At 45.4% G+C, this 15,085-nt stretch overlaps 1 protein-coding gene across 1 annotated transcript; it reads right to left on the bottom strand.

Annotated features, from left to right (window-relative positions):
• Positions 1 to 2,506: 2,506 nt before the first annotated feature.
• On the bottom strand, positions 2,507 to 14,818 carry LOC311150841 (stonustoxin subunit beta-like; the record flags this gene model as incomplete). Its single annotated transcript, XM_084188389.1, has 2 exons — positions 2,507 to 3,568; positions 14,809 to 14,818. The coding sequence occupies 2 exons, from the start codon at positions 14,816 to 14,818 to the stop codon at positions 3,045 to 3,047; spliced, it is 534 nt and encodes a 177-aa protein (XP_084044515.1). The 3' UTR covers positions 2,507 to 3,044.
• Between the last annotated feature and the right edge of the window lie 267 nt (positions 14,819 to 15,085).

Here is a 15,085-nt window from a genome sequence, read left to right as displayed (position 1 = left end):
AATGATCCATTGATGGATTTTCTTATGTAGTCTATTGTTTTCTCTGTATTGAACCTGCCTGCCACCCACCCGCCTGGGGACTGTGGGTTATGAGACAACCCCCGCATCACTAGCTTGCATGTTCTGCAGCCTTGTAGAGATAGGGAGGGGATGACTGGGAGGCAGGTTGGCATTTATTGTCATGAATCTTGCCCTGGAGGCAGTTCTGCAAAGTGGTCACTAGCTGGCACAGGCATAAAGTAATAATATCTGATTTTAATGCTAACCTTAACCTCACTGCTAATCCTTACCTTAAATTAAGACCATAAAACAAAATTATTTTCCACAAATGTTTACGATATAGCCAATTTTGACTATGCAGCTGGCATATCTAGAGGAAATTGCGCAATTCTGCCTCCAGGGCAAGATTCATGACAAAAGTCAACCTGTGACTGGGAGAGGACAATGTAAAATCAATAACGACATTGTTTTCACAATTAACATGCTTTTTCTTGTTTAAAGTATGTTTTATTATGAAAAGTACAATATATCAATGTACAATTGTACAGTTATGGACCATATGTCCGTATACAATTAGTTTTCCTACATAAAGGACATCCATAAATGATCCCATTGGTATTTTAAGTGTTATTGTAAGAGATTAAATGGTTAAACAGAGGATACATCTAAAACAGTATCAACAAAGTGCAGTATGTTCTGAGTATGTTACCTTAACGTCAACTCATAACGTCCCACTATAACTTCATGGGAGTCTAGGGGAAAGACTACATGTTGTTTTGGGTGGATTCATCAACATTTGCAGAATATTCCTGTAATGTCAGATGGCATCTTGTCAGACGGCAACAGCCTAGTCGGCTGCAGACACTCATAAGGAGTTCAAGTAGTTTATTTGCCATTTGCAGGTATTAAAAGTAATAGATACATTGGAATTCCTTGTTGGAGCTCACATAGGACAGTACATACCAGTGGAGGCTGCTGAGGGGAGGACGGCTCATAATAATGGCTGGAACGGAGCCAATGAAATGGCATCAAACACATGGAAACCATGGAAACCATGTATTTGATGTATTTGATACCATTCCACTCAATCCGCTCCAGCCATTACAAGCCTGTCCTCCCCAACTAAGGTCCCACCAACCTCCTGTGGTACGTACACACAAACAGTAAAATATATCATAAGAACATCAATAAAACATGCAAAGTGGTAAGATCATAAAAGGAAAAAATGTTCAGTGATGTTCTAAAAGTCTGATGGAAACAGTTTAGGTTGCTTGATTTAACAGGCAGATAGAACTGGGATAGAAGCTGTTCTGGAACCTGGGATCCAGAAACTGCCTAGCAACCACTGGTCCTCACTAGACTAGTGCCCTGCATGTCTATTTGTTCATTGGAGTTTATCAGGTTTTGAAGTGATGTCTGTGTTTGTTGGAAACTTAGTGCTGGAATGAGGAGTCTGTTTGTTCCCAATTCTATCAGAAATGATGGTCCTCATTTGAAGGTCCTGTGTCAAGGTCCTCACTATTATAAGAAGATGTGTGAGTGTGTGTGTGTGTGTGTGTATCCAGAGTGTGTGTGTGTGTGTCCAGTGTGTGTGTGTGTGTGTGTGTGTGTGTGTCCAATATGTGTGTGTGTGTGTGTGTGTGTCTCCTGTATGTGTGTCCAGTGTGTGTGTGTGTGTCCAGTGTGTGTGTGTCCAGTGTTTGTGAGTGTCCAGTGTGTGTGTCTCCTGTGTGTGTGTGTGTGTGTGTGTGTGTCCAGTGTGTGTGTTTGTGTGTGTCCAGTGTGTGTATCCAGTGTGTGTATGTGTGCGTGTGTGTCCAGTGTGTGTGTCCAGTGTGTGTGCGTGTGCGTGTGTGTGTGTGTGTACCCAGTGTGTGTGTCCAGTGTGTGTGTGTGTGTCCTGTGTGTGTGTGTGTGTCTGGTGTGTGTGTGTGTCCAGTGTGTGTGTGTGTGTGTCCAGTGTGTGTGTCTCCTGTGTGTGTCCAGTGTGTGTATGTGTCCAGTGTGTGTGTCCAGTGTGTGTATGTGTGCGTGTGTGTGTGTGTGTCCAGTGTGTGTTGGTGTGTGTGTGTCCAGTGTGTGTGTGTGTGTCCAGTGTGTGTGTGTGTGTGTGTGTGTGTACCCAGTGTGTGTGTGTCCAGTGTTTGTGTGTCCAGCATGTGTGTGTGTCCAGTGTGTGTGTGTGTGTCCAGTGTGTGTCTGTGTGTGTGTCCAGTATGTGTGTGTGTGTGTGTGTGTGTGTGTCCTGTGAGTGTGTGTCCAGTGTGTGTGTGTGTGTCCTGTGTGTGTGTGTGTGTCCGGTGTGTGTGTGTGTGTCCGGTGTGTGTGAGTCCAGTGTGTGTGTGTCCAGTGTGTGTGTGTCCAGTGTGTGTGTGTGTGTGTCCAGTGTGTGTGTATGTCCAGTGTGTGTGTCTCCGTTGTGTGTCCTGTGTGTGTATGTGTGAGTGTGTGTGTGTGTGTGTGTGTGTCCAGTGTTTGTGTGTCCGGTGTGTGTCCCCAGTGTGTATGTGTCCAGTGTGTGTGTCCAGTGTGTGTATGTGTGCGTGTGTGTGTGTGTGTCCAGTGTGTGTTGGTGTGTGTGTGTCCAGTGTGTGTGTGTGTGTACCCAGTGTGTGTGTGTCCAGTGTTTGTGTGTCCAGCATGTGTGTGTGTCCAGTGTGTGTGTGTGTGTGTGTGTGTGTGTGTGTGTGTCCAGTGTGTGTCTGTGTGTGTCCAGTGTGTGTGTGTGTGTGCCCAGTGTGTGTGTGTGTGTGTGTGTGTGTGTGTGTGTGTGTACCTAGTGTTTGTGTCCAGTGTGTGTGTGTCCAGTGTGTGTGTCTCAATTGTGTGTTTGTGTGTGTGTGTGCAGTGTGCAGTGTGTGTGTCCAGTGTGAGTGTGTGTGTGTGTCCAGTGTGTGTGTGTGTGTGTGTGTCCAGTGTGTGTGTGTGTGTTTGTGCAGTGTGTGTGTGTGTGTCCAGTGTGAATGTGTGTGTGTGTGTCCAGTGTGTGTCCAGTTTGTGTGTGTGTGTGTGTGTGTGTGTGTCAGTGTTACCATGGTTATTATTTACAGGGACACTGAGGAGTCAACATGAACCCTAAACCCTGGATAGAGGGGCTCAGTGAATGTGGAGTGGAATGTGTTCAGGTGGGTCAGTGTGTCAGAGGAAACTCTGTAAAAGGACAGAGTGCCGGCTGGCCAGTCCAGATACACTCCTACTCTGTGGGAGCTGGAGGAGGGGACGTCTATGGTAGTGGACTTATTATTGTGCCAGGCTCTGTAACTGTTGTCAGAGCAGATCAGACTCCAGGACTTGTCATTCCATCCAATCCAACAGTCATTACCCCTTCCTCTCCTGCTGATTCCTTTATATGTAACTCCTATACCAGCCCCTCTCCCACTCCACTCTACCTCCCAGTAACAGCGCCCAGTCAGACCCTCTCTACACAGCAGCTGTTCACAGTCCTTAAATCTCTCTGGGTGATCAGGATACGGCTGCTCCTCTCTCCTCCATGTCACCTTTCTGTTCTCCTCAGACAGAGAGAGGAGTCTGTTTACTGTGTTTAGGTCCAGTGTGAGATCACAGACATCTGATGGATAAAACCGGACACAATATTACAATTCATCATCATCCTGAACACACACACACACACACACACATCCTTGAACACACACACCCACACACCCACACTGAACACACACACACATCCTGAACACACACACACACACACTGAACACACACACATATCCTGAACACACACACACACACACCGGATACACACTCACACTCACATCCTGAACACACACACACACACACACACAGAACACACACACACACACACACACATCCTGAACACACACTGGACACACACACATATCCTGAACACACACACACATCCTGAACACACACATACACACCGGATACACACTCACATCCTGAACACACACACACACACACACACACACACTGAACACACACACACACATCCTGAACAAACACACACACACACACACACACACCGGATACACACTCACACTCACATCCTGAACACACACACAAACACACACACACACACACACACACACACACTGAACACACACACACACACACACACACACACACCGGATACACACTCACATCCTGAACACACACACACACACACACTGAACACACACACACACATCCTGAACAAACACACACACACACACACACCGGATACACACTCACACTCACATCCTGAACACACACACAAACACACACACACACACACACACACTGAACACACACACACACATATCCTGAACACACACACACACACACCGGATACACACTCACATCCTGAACACACACACACACACACACTGAACACCACACACACATCCTGAACAAACACACACACACACACACCGGATACACACTCACACTCACATCCTGAACACACACACAAACACACACACACACACACACACTGAACACACACACACACATATCCTGAACACACACACACACCGGATACACACTCACATCCTGAACACACACACACATCCTGAACACACACACACACACCCTGAACACACACACACACCCTGAACACACACACACACTGAACACACACACACACACACATCCTGAACACACACATACACACTGGATACACATACACACTCACACTTTCATGCATGAACGCACACACACACACACACATTTCTAAAGTAACACGAACACGCAACACACACACACACACAGACACACACATTGTCAAAGCAACTCTTTGTAAACTTTGGGGTCCCTGATTTGTGCTTCTGTAGAACTACAGCTGATATTTAATATGACCAAGTAAGTAATGATGGTCTTTGACTTTGACTTCACTTGAATTAAGACTTATTCTTAGTTATATTCTTCACAGCAGTCAACACTCACATTTTCTAAGTCCAGGTTTCATTGTGTTCTCTCCACCATGTTCCACACTGTAGCGGTAAGCAGAAGAACAGACAGTCATTGAGGGATACACCTTAACTCACACACACACACACACACAGTCAGCATATAACTTTGTCCAAGCGTGTTTGTGTCCAGTGTGTGTGTGTGTGTGTGTGTGTGTGTGTGTGTCTGTGTCCAGTGTGTGTGTGTGTGTGTTTCCTTTTGTGTGTGTGTGTGTGTGTGTGTGTGTGTGTGTCCAGTGTGAGTGTGTGTGTGTCCAGTGTGTGTGTGTGTGTGTGTGTCCAGTGTGTGTGTGTGTCCAGTGTGTGTGTGTGTGTGTGTGTGTGTGTGTGTGTGTCCAGTGTGTGTCTAGTTTGTGTGTGTGTGTGTGTTCAGTGTGTGTCTAGTGTGTGTCCAATGTGTGTGTGTCCAGTGTGTGTGTGTGTGTGTGTGTGTGTGTGTGTATAGTGTGTGTGTCCAGTGTGTGTGTGTGTGTGTGTGTGTGTGTCCAGTGTGAGTGAGTGTGTGTGTGTGTGTGTGTGTCCAGTGTGTCTGTGTGTGTGTTTCCAGTGTGTGTGTCCAGTGTGTGTGTGTGTGTGTGTGTGTGTGTGTGTCCCCAGCGTGTGTGTGTGTACAGTGTGTGTGTCCAGTGTGTGTGTGTGTCCAGTGTGTGTGTGTGTCCAGTCTGTGTGTGTGTGTGTGTGTGTGTATATGTGTACAGTGTGTGTGTGTGTCCAGTGTAGTGAGTGTGTGTGTCCTGTGTGTCTGTGTGTGTGTGTGTGTGTCCAGTGTGTGTTTGTCCAGTGTGTATATGTGTGTGTGTGTATGTGTGTGTCCAGTGTGTGTTTGTGTCCTGTGTGTGTGTCTGTGTCCAGTGTGTATGTGTCCAGTGTGTGTGTGTCCAGTGTGTGTTTGTCAAGTGTTTGTGTGTGTATGTCCAGTGTGTGTGTATGTGTGTCCAGTATGTTTGTGTTTGTGTTTGTGTATGTCCAATGTGTGTGTGTCCAGTGTGTGTGTGTGTGTCCAGTGTGTGTGTGTGTGTGTGTCCAGTTAGTGTGTGTGAGTGTGTCCAGTGTGTGTGTGTGTGTGTCCAGTGTTTGTGTGTGTGTGTCCAGTGTGAGTGTGAGTGTGTGTGTGTCCAGTGTGTGTGTGTGTGTGTGTCCAGTGTGTGTGTGTCCAGTGTGTGTGTGTGTGTGGTTGTGTGTCCAATGTGTGTGTGTCCAGTGTGTGTGTGTGTGTTTCCTTTGTGTGTGTGTGTGTGTGTTTGTTGTGTGTGTGTCCAGTGGGTGTTTTTCCAGTGTGTGTGTGTGTCCAGTGTGTGTGTGTGTATTTGTCCTTTGTGTGTATGTGTCCAGTTAGTGTGTGTGTGTGTGTGTGTCCAGTGTGTTTGTGTGAGTGTGTGTCCTTTGTGTGTATGTGTCCAGTGTGTGTGTGTGTGTGTGTGTGTGTGTGTGTCCAGTGTGAGTGAGTGTGTGTGTGTGTGTGTGTGTGTGTGTGTGTGTGTGTGTGTGTCCAATGTGTATATGTGTGCGTGTGTATGTGTGTGTCCAGTTTGTGTGTCCAGTGTGAGTGTGTGTCAAGTATGTGTTTGTGTGTCCAGTGTGTGTGTGGTGTTTCCTTTGTGTGTGTGTGTGTGTCTGTGTCCAGTGTGTGTTTTTACAGTGTGTGTGTGTGTGTGTGTCCAGTTTGTGTATATGTGCCCCATGTGTGTGTGTCCAGTTAGTGTGTGTGAGTGTGTTCAGTGTGTGTGTGTGTCCAGTGTGTGTGTGTGTCCAGTGTGTGTCCAGTTAGTGTGTGCGTCCATACACACTGGACACTGGACACACACACACACACACACAGTCTTTATATAACTTAGTCCAAGTGGTGGTCAGAATGTTTGTCTTAACTAGCCTGATAACTCCAACATGTCTGATATGAACATTGACATAAACCCTCTACATACTTGAGTTTCTCCAGTCTGCAGTGTGGATCCTCCAGTCCAGCAGAGAGCAGTCTGACTCCTGAGTCTCCTGGGTGATTGTAGCTCAGGTCCAGCTCTCTCAGGTGTGAGGGGTTTGACTTCAGAGCTGAGACCAGAGAATCACAGCCTTCCTCTGTGACTAGACAGCCTGACAGCCTGCAAAGAGTCAAATCATAATAAAACCACACTGCTATTCTTTGGTGGTGAAAATAGTGGAAGTATATTTTTTCAACATATTCAGATATATCAGTGTCCTGAAACCTGCCATATCTATTCATAAATTAATGTATCATTATTAGAAATTATCATAATATTGCTTGTAGAGAGAAACATGTATATTACCAATATTTGAGTAGACTGACCAGAGCAGTTTAAAAAGCAGTATCAGTCAAAAGACAGACAGTGAGGTATCAGATTTAGATTGTATTGAGTATACAGTCCACACCATATATATTTTGACAGTGAAGCTAACATTTTAAATGTGGCTCTATACTCCAGCATTTTGGATTTGAGATCAAATGTTTCATATGAGGTGACAGTATATAATTCCTTTTATTTGAGGGTATTTAAATACATATCTGTTTCACCGTTTAGAAATGAAAGCACTTTATGTATCTAGTCCCCCTATTTGAATTCTGTCCAATCCACTTATAGTGTATTAAAGTAGCCAAAAGTTTAGTATTTGGTCCCAAACTCGTTGGTTGCATTTGCAGTTTGTTTTGGTTGTGTTTTGGGTTATGTTTTGCCCAATAGTAACTGAATGGTGGATGATGACTGGAGTAATCTTCTGTCTAAGTGAGTAGACAACATGTTTCTAAACACAACTAAATTAATCCTGATGATGCCATGATTAATAAAGATCATGAATGAATCATGAATAATAATGAGTGAGAAAGTTACAGAGGCTACAACAAAACATGCTAACCTCTCACCATTACCAATAACAGAGGGGGTATGATCCTTGTTCCTCTGTAACTTTCTCATTCATCATCATTCACCATTCATTCATGATTATTCATAATCATGGTAGCATCCACATGAATGTAGAAGTGTTCAGAAACATCTTCTATTCTTACTGACAATACAAGTGAAGTGACTCCAAAATGACAGGACATTATTCACCATTCAGTTTCTATTGGGAAAAACATAATCCAAAACACAACCAAGACAAACTGCAAATGTATTCAACAAGTTTGTAGAATCACAAGCTTGATGTAATCACTGCAGGTAAGGAATATGGGACCAAATACTAAACTTATGACTACTTTAATACAATATAAGTGAATATGTCCAAATTATTAAGACTTTTTCAAATGGGAGAACTAGATACATAAAGTGCTTTCATTTCTAAACAGTAAAACAGATATGTATGAAAATACTCTCAAATAAAAGGTTACATTCTGTACTGTCGCCTAATATGAAACATTATATCTCAAATCCAAAATGCTGGAGCATAGCACCAAATGTAAAACTGTAAGCTTCACTATCCAAACACATATGGTGTGGACTATGTGTGCCTGGTAAACACATGTGGATCTGGTGAACAGGTATCACTTGTTGACCAACTACAGGAATACTGACCTGAGTCTCCAGTTTACAGTGGGGATTCCCCAGTCCAGCAGAGAGCAGCTTCACTCCTGAATCCTTCAGGTCATTGTTACTCAGATCCAGCTCTCTCAGGTGTGAGGGGTTTGACTTCAGAGCTGAGACCAGAGAAGCACAGCCTTCCTCTGTGACTCCACAGCCTGACAGCCTGCAAAGAGTCAAATCTTATTAAAATCACACTACTATTCTTTGTTGGTGAAAATATATTTTTTCAACATTTTCAGATACATCAGAGTCCTGAAACCTGCCATATCTATTCATAAATGTATATATACAGTACCAGTCAAATGTTTGAGCACACCTACTCATTCAAGTTTTTGTTTATTTATTTTTTAAACTATTTTTCTACATTGTAGAATAATAGTGAAGACATCAAAACTATGAAATAACACATATGGAATCATGTAGTAACCAAAAAAGTGTTAAAAAAATCAAAATATATTTTAGATTCTTAAATAGCCACCCTTTGCCTTGATGACTGCTTTGCACACTCTTGGCATTCTCTCAACCAGCTTCATGAGGTAGTCACCTGGAACGCATTTCAATTAACAGGTGTGCCTTCTTAAAAGGTAATTTGTGGAATTTATTTCCTTCTTAATGAGTTTGAGCCAATCAGTTGTGTTGTGACAAGGTAGGGGGGTATACAGAAGATAGCCCTATTTGGTAAAAGACCAAGTCCATATTATGGCAAGAACAGCTCAAATAAGCAAAGAGAAATGACAGTCCATCATTACTTTAAGACATGACGGTCATTCAATAAGGAACATTTCAAGAACTTTTAAAGTTTCTTCAAGTGCAGTCGCAAAAAATATCAAGCACTATGATGAAACTGGCTCTCATGAGGACCGCCACAGGAATGGAAGACCCAGAGTTACCTCTGCTGCAGAGGATACGTTCATCAGAGTTACCAGCCTCAGAAATTGCAGCCCAAATAAATTCTTCACAGAGTTCAAGTCACAGACACATCTCTACATCAACTGTTCAGAGGAGACTGTGTGAATCAGGCTTTCATGGTCAAATTGCTGCAAATAAATCACTACTAAAGGACACCAATAAGAAGAAGAGACCTGCTTGGGCCAAGAAACACGAGCAATGGACATTACACAGGTGGACATTTGTCCTTTGGTCTGGAGTCCAAATTTGAGATTTTTGGTTCCAACCGCCGTGTCTTTGTGAGAAGCAGTGTGGGTGAACGGATGATCTCCGCATGTGTAGTTCCCACCGTAAAGCATGGAGGAGGAGGTGTTATGGTGTGGGGGTGCTTTGCTGGTGACACTGTTTGTGATTTATTTAGAATTCAAGGCACACTTAACCAGCATGGCTACCACAGCATTCTGCAGCGATACGCCATCCCATCTGGTTTGGGCTTAGTGGGACTATCATTTGTTTTTCAACAGGACAATGACCCAACACACTTCCAGGCTGTGTAAGGAGAGGGATTGAGTGCTGATCAGATGACCTGGCCTCCATAATCACCCGACCTCAACCCAATTGAGATGGTTTGGGATGAGTTGGACGGCAGAGTGAAGGAAAAGCAGCCAACAAGTGCTCAGCATATGTGGGAACTCCTTCAAGACTGTTGGAAAAGCATTCCAGGTGAAGCTGGTTGAGAGAATATCAAGAGTGTGCAAAGCTGTCATCAAGGCAAAGGGTGGCTATTTGAAGAATTTCAAATATAAAATATATTTTCATTTGTTTAACACTTTTTTGGTTACTACATTATTCCATATGTGTTATTTCATAGTTTTAATGTCTTCACTATTATTCTACAATGGAAAAAATAGTAAAAATAAAGACAAACCCTTGAATGAGTAGGTGTGTCCAAACGTTTGACTGGTACTGTATATACATGAATGAATGTATCATTATTAACAGTAGATAACATGTTTCTAAACACTACTAAATTAATCCTTGTGTGTGTGTGTGTGTGTCCAGTGTGTGTGTGTGTGTGTGTGTGTGTGTGTCTAGTGTGTGTTTGTGTGTGTGTGTGTCCTTTGTGTGTATGTGTCCAGTGTGTGTGTTTACAGTGTGTGTGTGTCTGTCCAGTGTGTGTCCAGTGTGTGTGTGTTTGTGTGTGTGTCCAGTGTGTGTGTGTTTGTGTGTGTGTCCAGTGTGTGTTTGTGTTTGTGTGTGTCCCCGGTGTGTGTCCAGTGTGTGTGTGTGTGTGTGTTTGTCCACTGTGTGTGTGTGTCCATTGTTTGTGTGTGTCCAGTGTGTGTGTGTGTGTCTAGTGTGTGTGTGTCCAGTGTGAGTGTGTGTGTGTCCAGTGTGTGTGTGTGTCCAGTGTGTGTACTGATACACGTGCACACATACACACTGGACACACACACACACACACACACACTGGACAAAGACACATACACACACTGGACACACACAGACACACACACACACATACACACACCGGACACACACACACACTGGACACAAACACTGGACACACACACACACTGGACACACACACACACAGGACCCACACACACACACACACTGGACCCACACACACACACTGGACCCACACACACACACACACATTCACACACACACACACACACACACACACACACGCACACACGCACACACGCACACACACAGTCTTTATATAACTTAGTCCAAGTGGTGGTAAGAATGTTTGTCTTAACTAGCCTGATAACTCCAACATGTCTGATATGAACATTGACATAAACCCTCTACATACTTGAGTTTCTCCAGTCTGCAGTGTGGATCCTCCAGTCCAGCAGAGAGCAGTCTGACTCCTGAGTCTCCTGGGTGATTGTAGCTCAGATCCAGCTCTCTCAGGTGTGAGGGGTTTGACTTCAGAGCTGAGACCAGAGAAGCACAGCCTTCCTCTGTGACTAGACAGCCTGACAGCCTGCAAAGAGTCAAATCATATTAAAACCAGTGTCCTGAAACCTGCCATATATATTCATAAATTAATGTATCATTATTAGAAATTATCATAATATTGCTTGTAGAGAGAAACATGTATAGTACAAATATTTGAGTAGACTAAAAAGCAGTATCAGTGTCACGCTCTGGCTCCGGGACTCTGTATGTTGAGCCAGGGTGTGTTCGTTTCTTTGTGTTCTGTGTCTTGGTTGGGTTGTTCTAGGTTGTTGTATTTCTTTGTTTGAGTGACTCCCAATCAGAGGTAACGAGTGTCAGCTGTTGGCTCGTTGTCTCTGATTGGGAGCCATATTTAAACTGTCTGTTTTCACCTTGTGTTTGTGGGTTTTTGTTTCCGTATTGGTCATTGTTACTGAGGACGTCACGAGTCGTGTATTGTTTTGTGTTTCGTGCTTTGTTAAATAAAGCAATCATGTTCGCTCAACACGCTGCGCATTGGTCTACTTCTCGTCAAGACGATCGTGACAGAAAAACCCACCATACTAGGACCAAGCAGCGTGTCCAGGAATCGGCAGCCTGGACGTGGGAACAGATTTTGGACGGGCAGGGGTCCTGGACCTGGGAAGAGATCCTGGCCGGGATGGATCGCCGGCCATGGAGTGAGACGGTTGAGAGGCGACGGAGAGAGGAGCAACGGCGTAAGCAGTGTCAGCGTCAGAGGGACGAGAGGCAACCCCAGAACATTTTTAGGGGGGGGCACACGGCTTGGGCGACTGGGCAGCAGGAGGCTGTCACAGGGCGAAATGGGAGACGTGGAGAGAAGGCCACCGGGTTACGGGAGCCATTTGGCGAGAGGAGGGAAGGAAGTTGTTGAGGCACGGCGAGAGGTACTGAGGTGTATTGCCAGTCCGGTCCGGCCCGTTCCTGATCCCCGTTTAAGGCCAGTGGTGTGTGTTCCCAGTACGGTCCGGCCTGTTCCTGCTCCACGCACCAAGCCTACAGTGTGCGTCGCCAGCCCAGCCCGGCCTGTTCCTGCTCCACGCACCAAGCCTACGGTGTGCATCGCCAGCCCAGCCCGGCCTGTTCCTGCTCCACGCACCAAGCCTACGGTGTGCGTCGCCAGCCCAGCCCGGTCTGTCTCTGCTCCACGCACCAAACCTACGGTGCGCGTCGCCAGCCCGGTCCGGCCTGTTCCTGCTCCACGCACCAAGCCTACGGTGTGCGTCGCCAGCCCAGCCCGGCCTGTCCCTGCTCCACGCACCAAGCCTACGGTGTGCGTCGCCAGCCCAGCCCGGCCTGTCCCTGCTCCACGCACCAAGCCTACGGTGTGCGTCGCCAGCCCAGCCCGGCCGGTTCCTGCTCCACGCACCAAGCCTACGGTGTGCGTCGCCAGCCCAGCCCGGCCTGTCCCTGCTCCACGCACCAAGCCTACGGTGTGCGTCGCCAGCCCGACCCGGCCTGTTCCTGCCACTCGCACCAAACCTACGGTGCGAGTCGTCAGCCTGGTCCAGCCCGTTCCTGCTACTCGCACCAAACCAGGGATGCGAGTCGTCAGCCTGGTCCAGCCCGTTCCTGCTACTCGCACCAAGCCAGGGGTGCGAGTCGTCAGCCTGGTCCAGCCCGTTCCTGCTACTCGCACCAAGCCAGGGGTGCGAGTCGTCAGCCTGGTCCAGCCCGTTCCTGCTACTCGCACCAAGCCAGGGATGCGAGTCGTCAGTCCGATGAGGCCCGTTCCGGCTCCACGCACCAAGCCAGGGGTGCGAGTCGTCAGTCCGGTGAGGCCCGTTCCGGCTCCACGCACCAAGCCAGGGGTGCGTATCGTCAGCCCGGTCCGGTCCGTTGCTGCTCCACGCACCAAGCCAGGGGTTCGCATCATCAGCCAGGTCCAGTCAGTTCCTGCCTCACGCGCCAAGCCAGGGGTGCGCGTCGTCAGTCCGGTGCCTGATCAGGTACCGGGCAGCTGCTCCACAACGGAGCTTGAGCAATCCGCTCCGTCGATGTCCGGTCCAGATCCAGCCAGCGGGGTCAGACCGGACCGGGGGCGCTACGGGGGAATTGTGGAAGGGTGGTGGTCAAGCCCGGAGCCGGAGCCGCCTCCGAGGAGGAATGCCCACCCAGCCCTCCCCTGTTTGGGTTTTGTTAAGGCGCGGTCGCAGTCCGCGCCTTTAGGGGGGGGTACTGTCACGCTCTGGCTCCGGGACTCTGTATGTTGAGCCAGGGTGTGTTCGTTTCTTTGTGTTCTGTGTCTTGGTTGGGTTGTTCTAGGTTGTTGTATTTCTTTGTTTGAGTGACTCCCAATCAGAGGTAACGAGTGTCAGCTGTTGGCTCGTTGTCTCTGATTGGGAGCCATATTTAAACTGTCTGTTTTCACCTTGTGTTTGTGGGTTTTTGTTTCCGTATTGGTCATTGTTACTGAGGACGTCACGAGTCGTGTTTTGTTTTGTGTTTCGTGCTTTGTTAAATAAAGCAATCATGTTCGCTCAACACGCTGCGCATTGGTCTACTTCTCGTCAAGACGATCGTGACAATCAGTCAAAAGACAGACAGTGAGGTATCAGATTTAGATTGTATTGAGTATACGTTCCACACCATATCTAGTTTGACAGTGAAGATAACATTTTAAATGTGGCTCTATACTCCAGCATTTTGGATTTGAGATTAAATGTTTCATATGAGGTGACAGTATATAATCTCACCTTTTATTTGAGGGTATTTTAATACATATCTGTTTCACCGTTTAGAAATGAAAGCACTTTATGTATCTAGTCCCCCCATTTGAAGAAGTCAAAAGTATTCTGACCAATTCACTTATAGTGTATTAAAGTAGTCAAAAGTTGAGTATTTGGTCCCAAACTCGTTGGTTGCATTTGCAGTTTGTTTTGGTTGTGTTTTGGGTTATGTTTTGTCCAATAGTAACTGAATGGTGGATGATGACTGGAGTAATTTTCTGTCTAAGTGAGTAGATAACATGTTTCTAAACACTACTAAATGAATCCTGATGATGACATGATTAAGAAAAATCATGAATGAATCATGAATAATAATGAGTGTGAAAGTTACAGAGACTACAACAAAACATGCTAACCTCTCACCATTACCAATAACAGAGGGGGTATGATCCTTGTTCCTCTGTAACTTTCTCATTCATCATCATTCACGATTCATTCATGATTATTCATAATCATGGTAGCATCCACATGAATGTAGAAGTGTTCAGAAACATCTTCTATTCTTACTGACAATACAAGTGAAGTGACTCCAAAATGACAGGACATTATTCACCATTCAGTTTCTATTGGGAAAAACATCATCCAAAACACAACTAAAACAAACTGCAAATGCATTCAACAAGTTTGTAGAATCACAAGCTTGATGTAATCACTGCAGGTAAGGAATATGGGACCAAATACTAAACTTATGACTACTTTAATACAATATAAGTGAATATGTCCAAATTATTACAACTTTTCAAATGGGAGAACAAGACACATTACGTGCTTTCATTTCTAAACGGTAAAATATATATATATATATATATATATATATATATATATATATATATATATATATATATTTATATATGAATACCTTTAAATAAAAGGAGACATTCTGTACTGTTGCCTAATATGAAACATTCTATCTCAAATCCAAAATGCTGGAGCATAGCACCAAATGTAAAACTGTAAGCTTCACTGTCCAAACACATATGGTGTGGACTATGTGTGCCTGGTAAACACATGTGGATCTGGTGAACAGTTATCACTTGTTGAC

This window comes from Coregonus lavaretus (assembly GCF_964263955.1).
Source record: "Coregonus lavaretus genome assembly, chromosome: 2".
NCBI classification, from domain to species: Eukaryota; Metazoa; Chordata; class Actinopteri; order Salmoniformes; family Salmonidae; genus Coregonus; species Coregonus lavaretus.
This window is presented reverse-complemented; position numbering and strand designations above follow the sequence as displayed.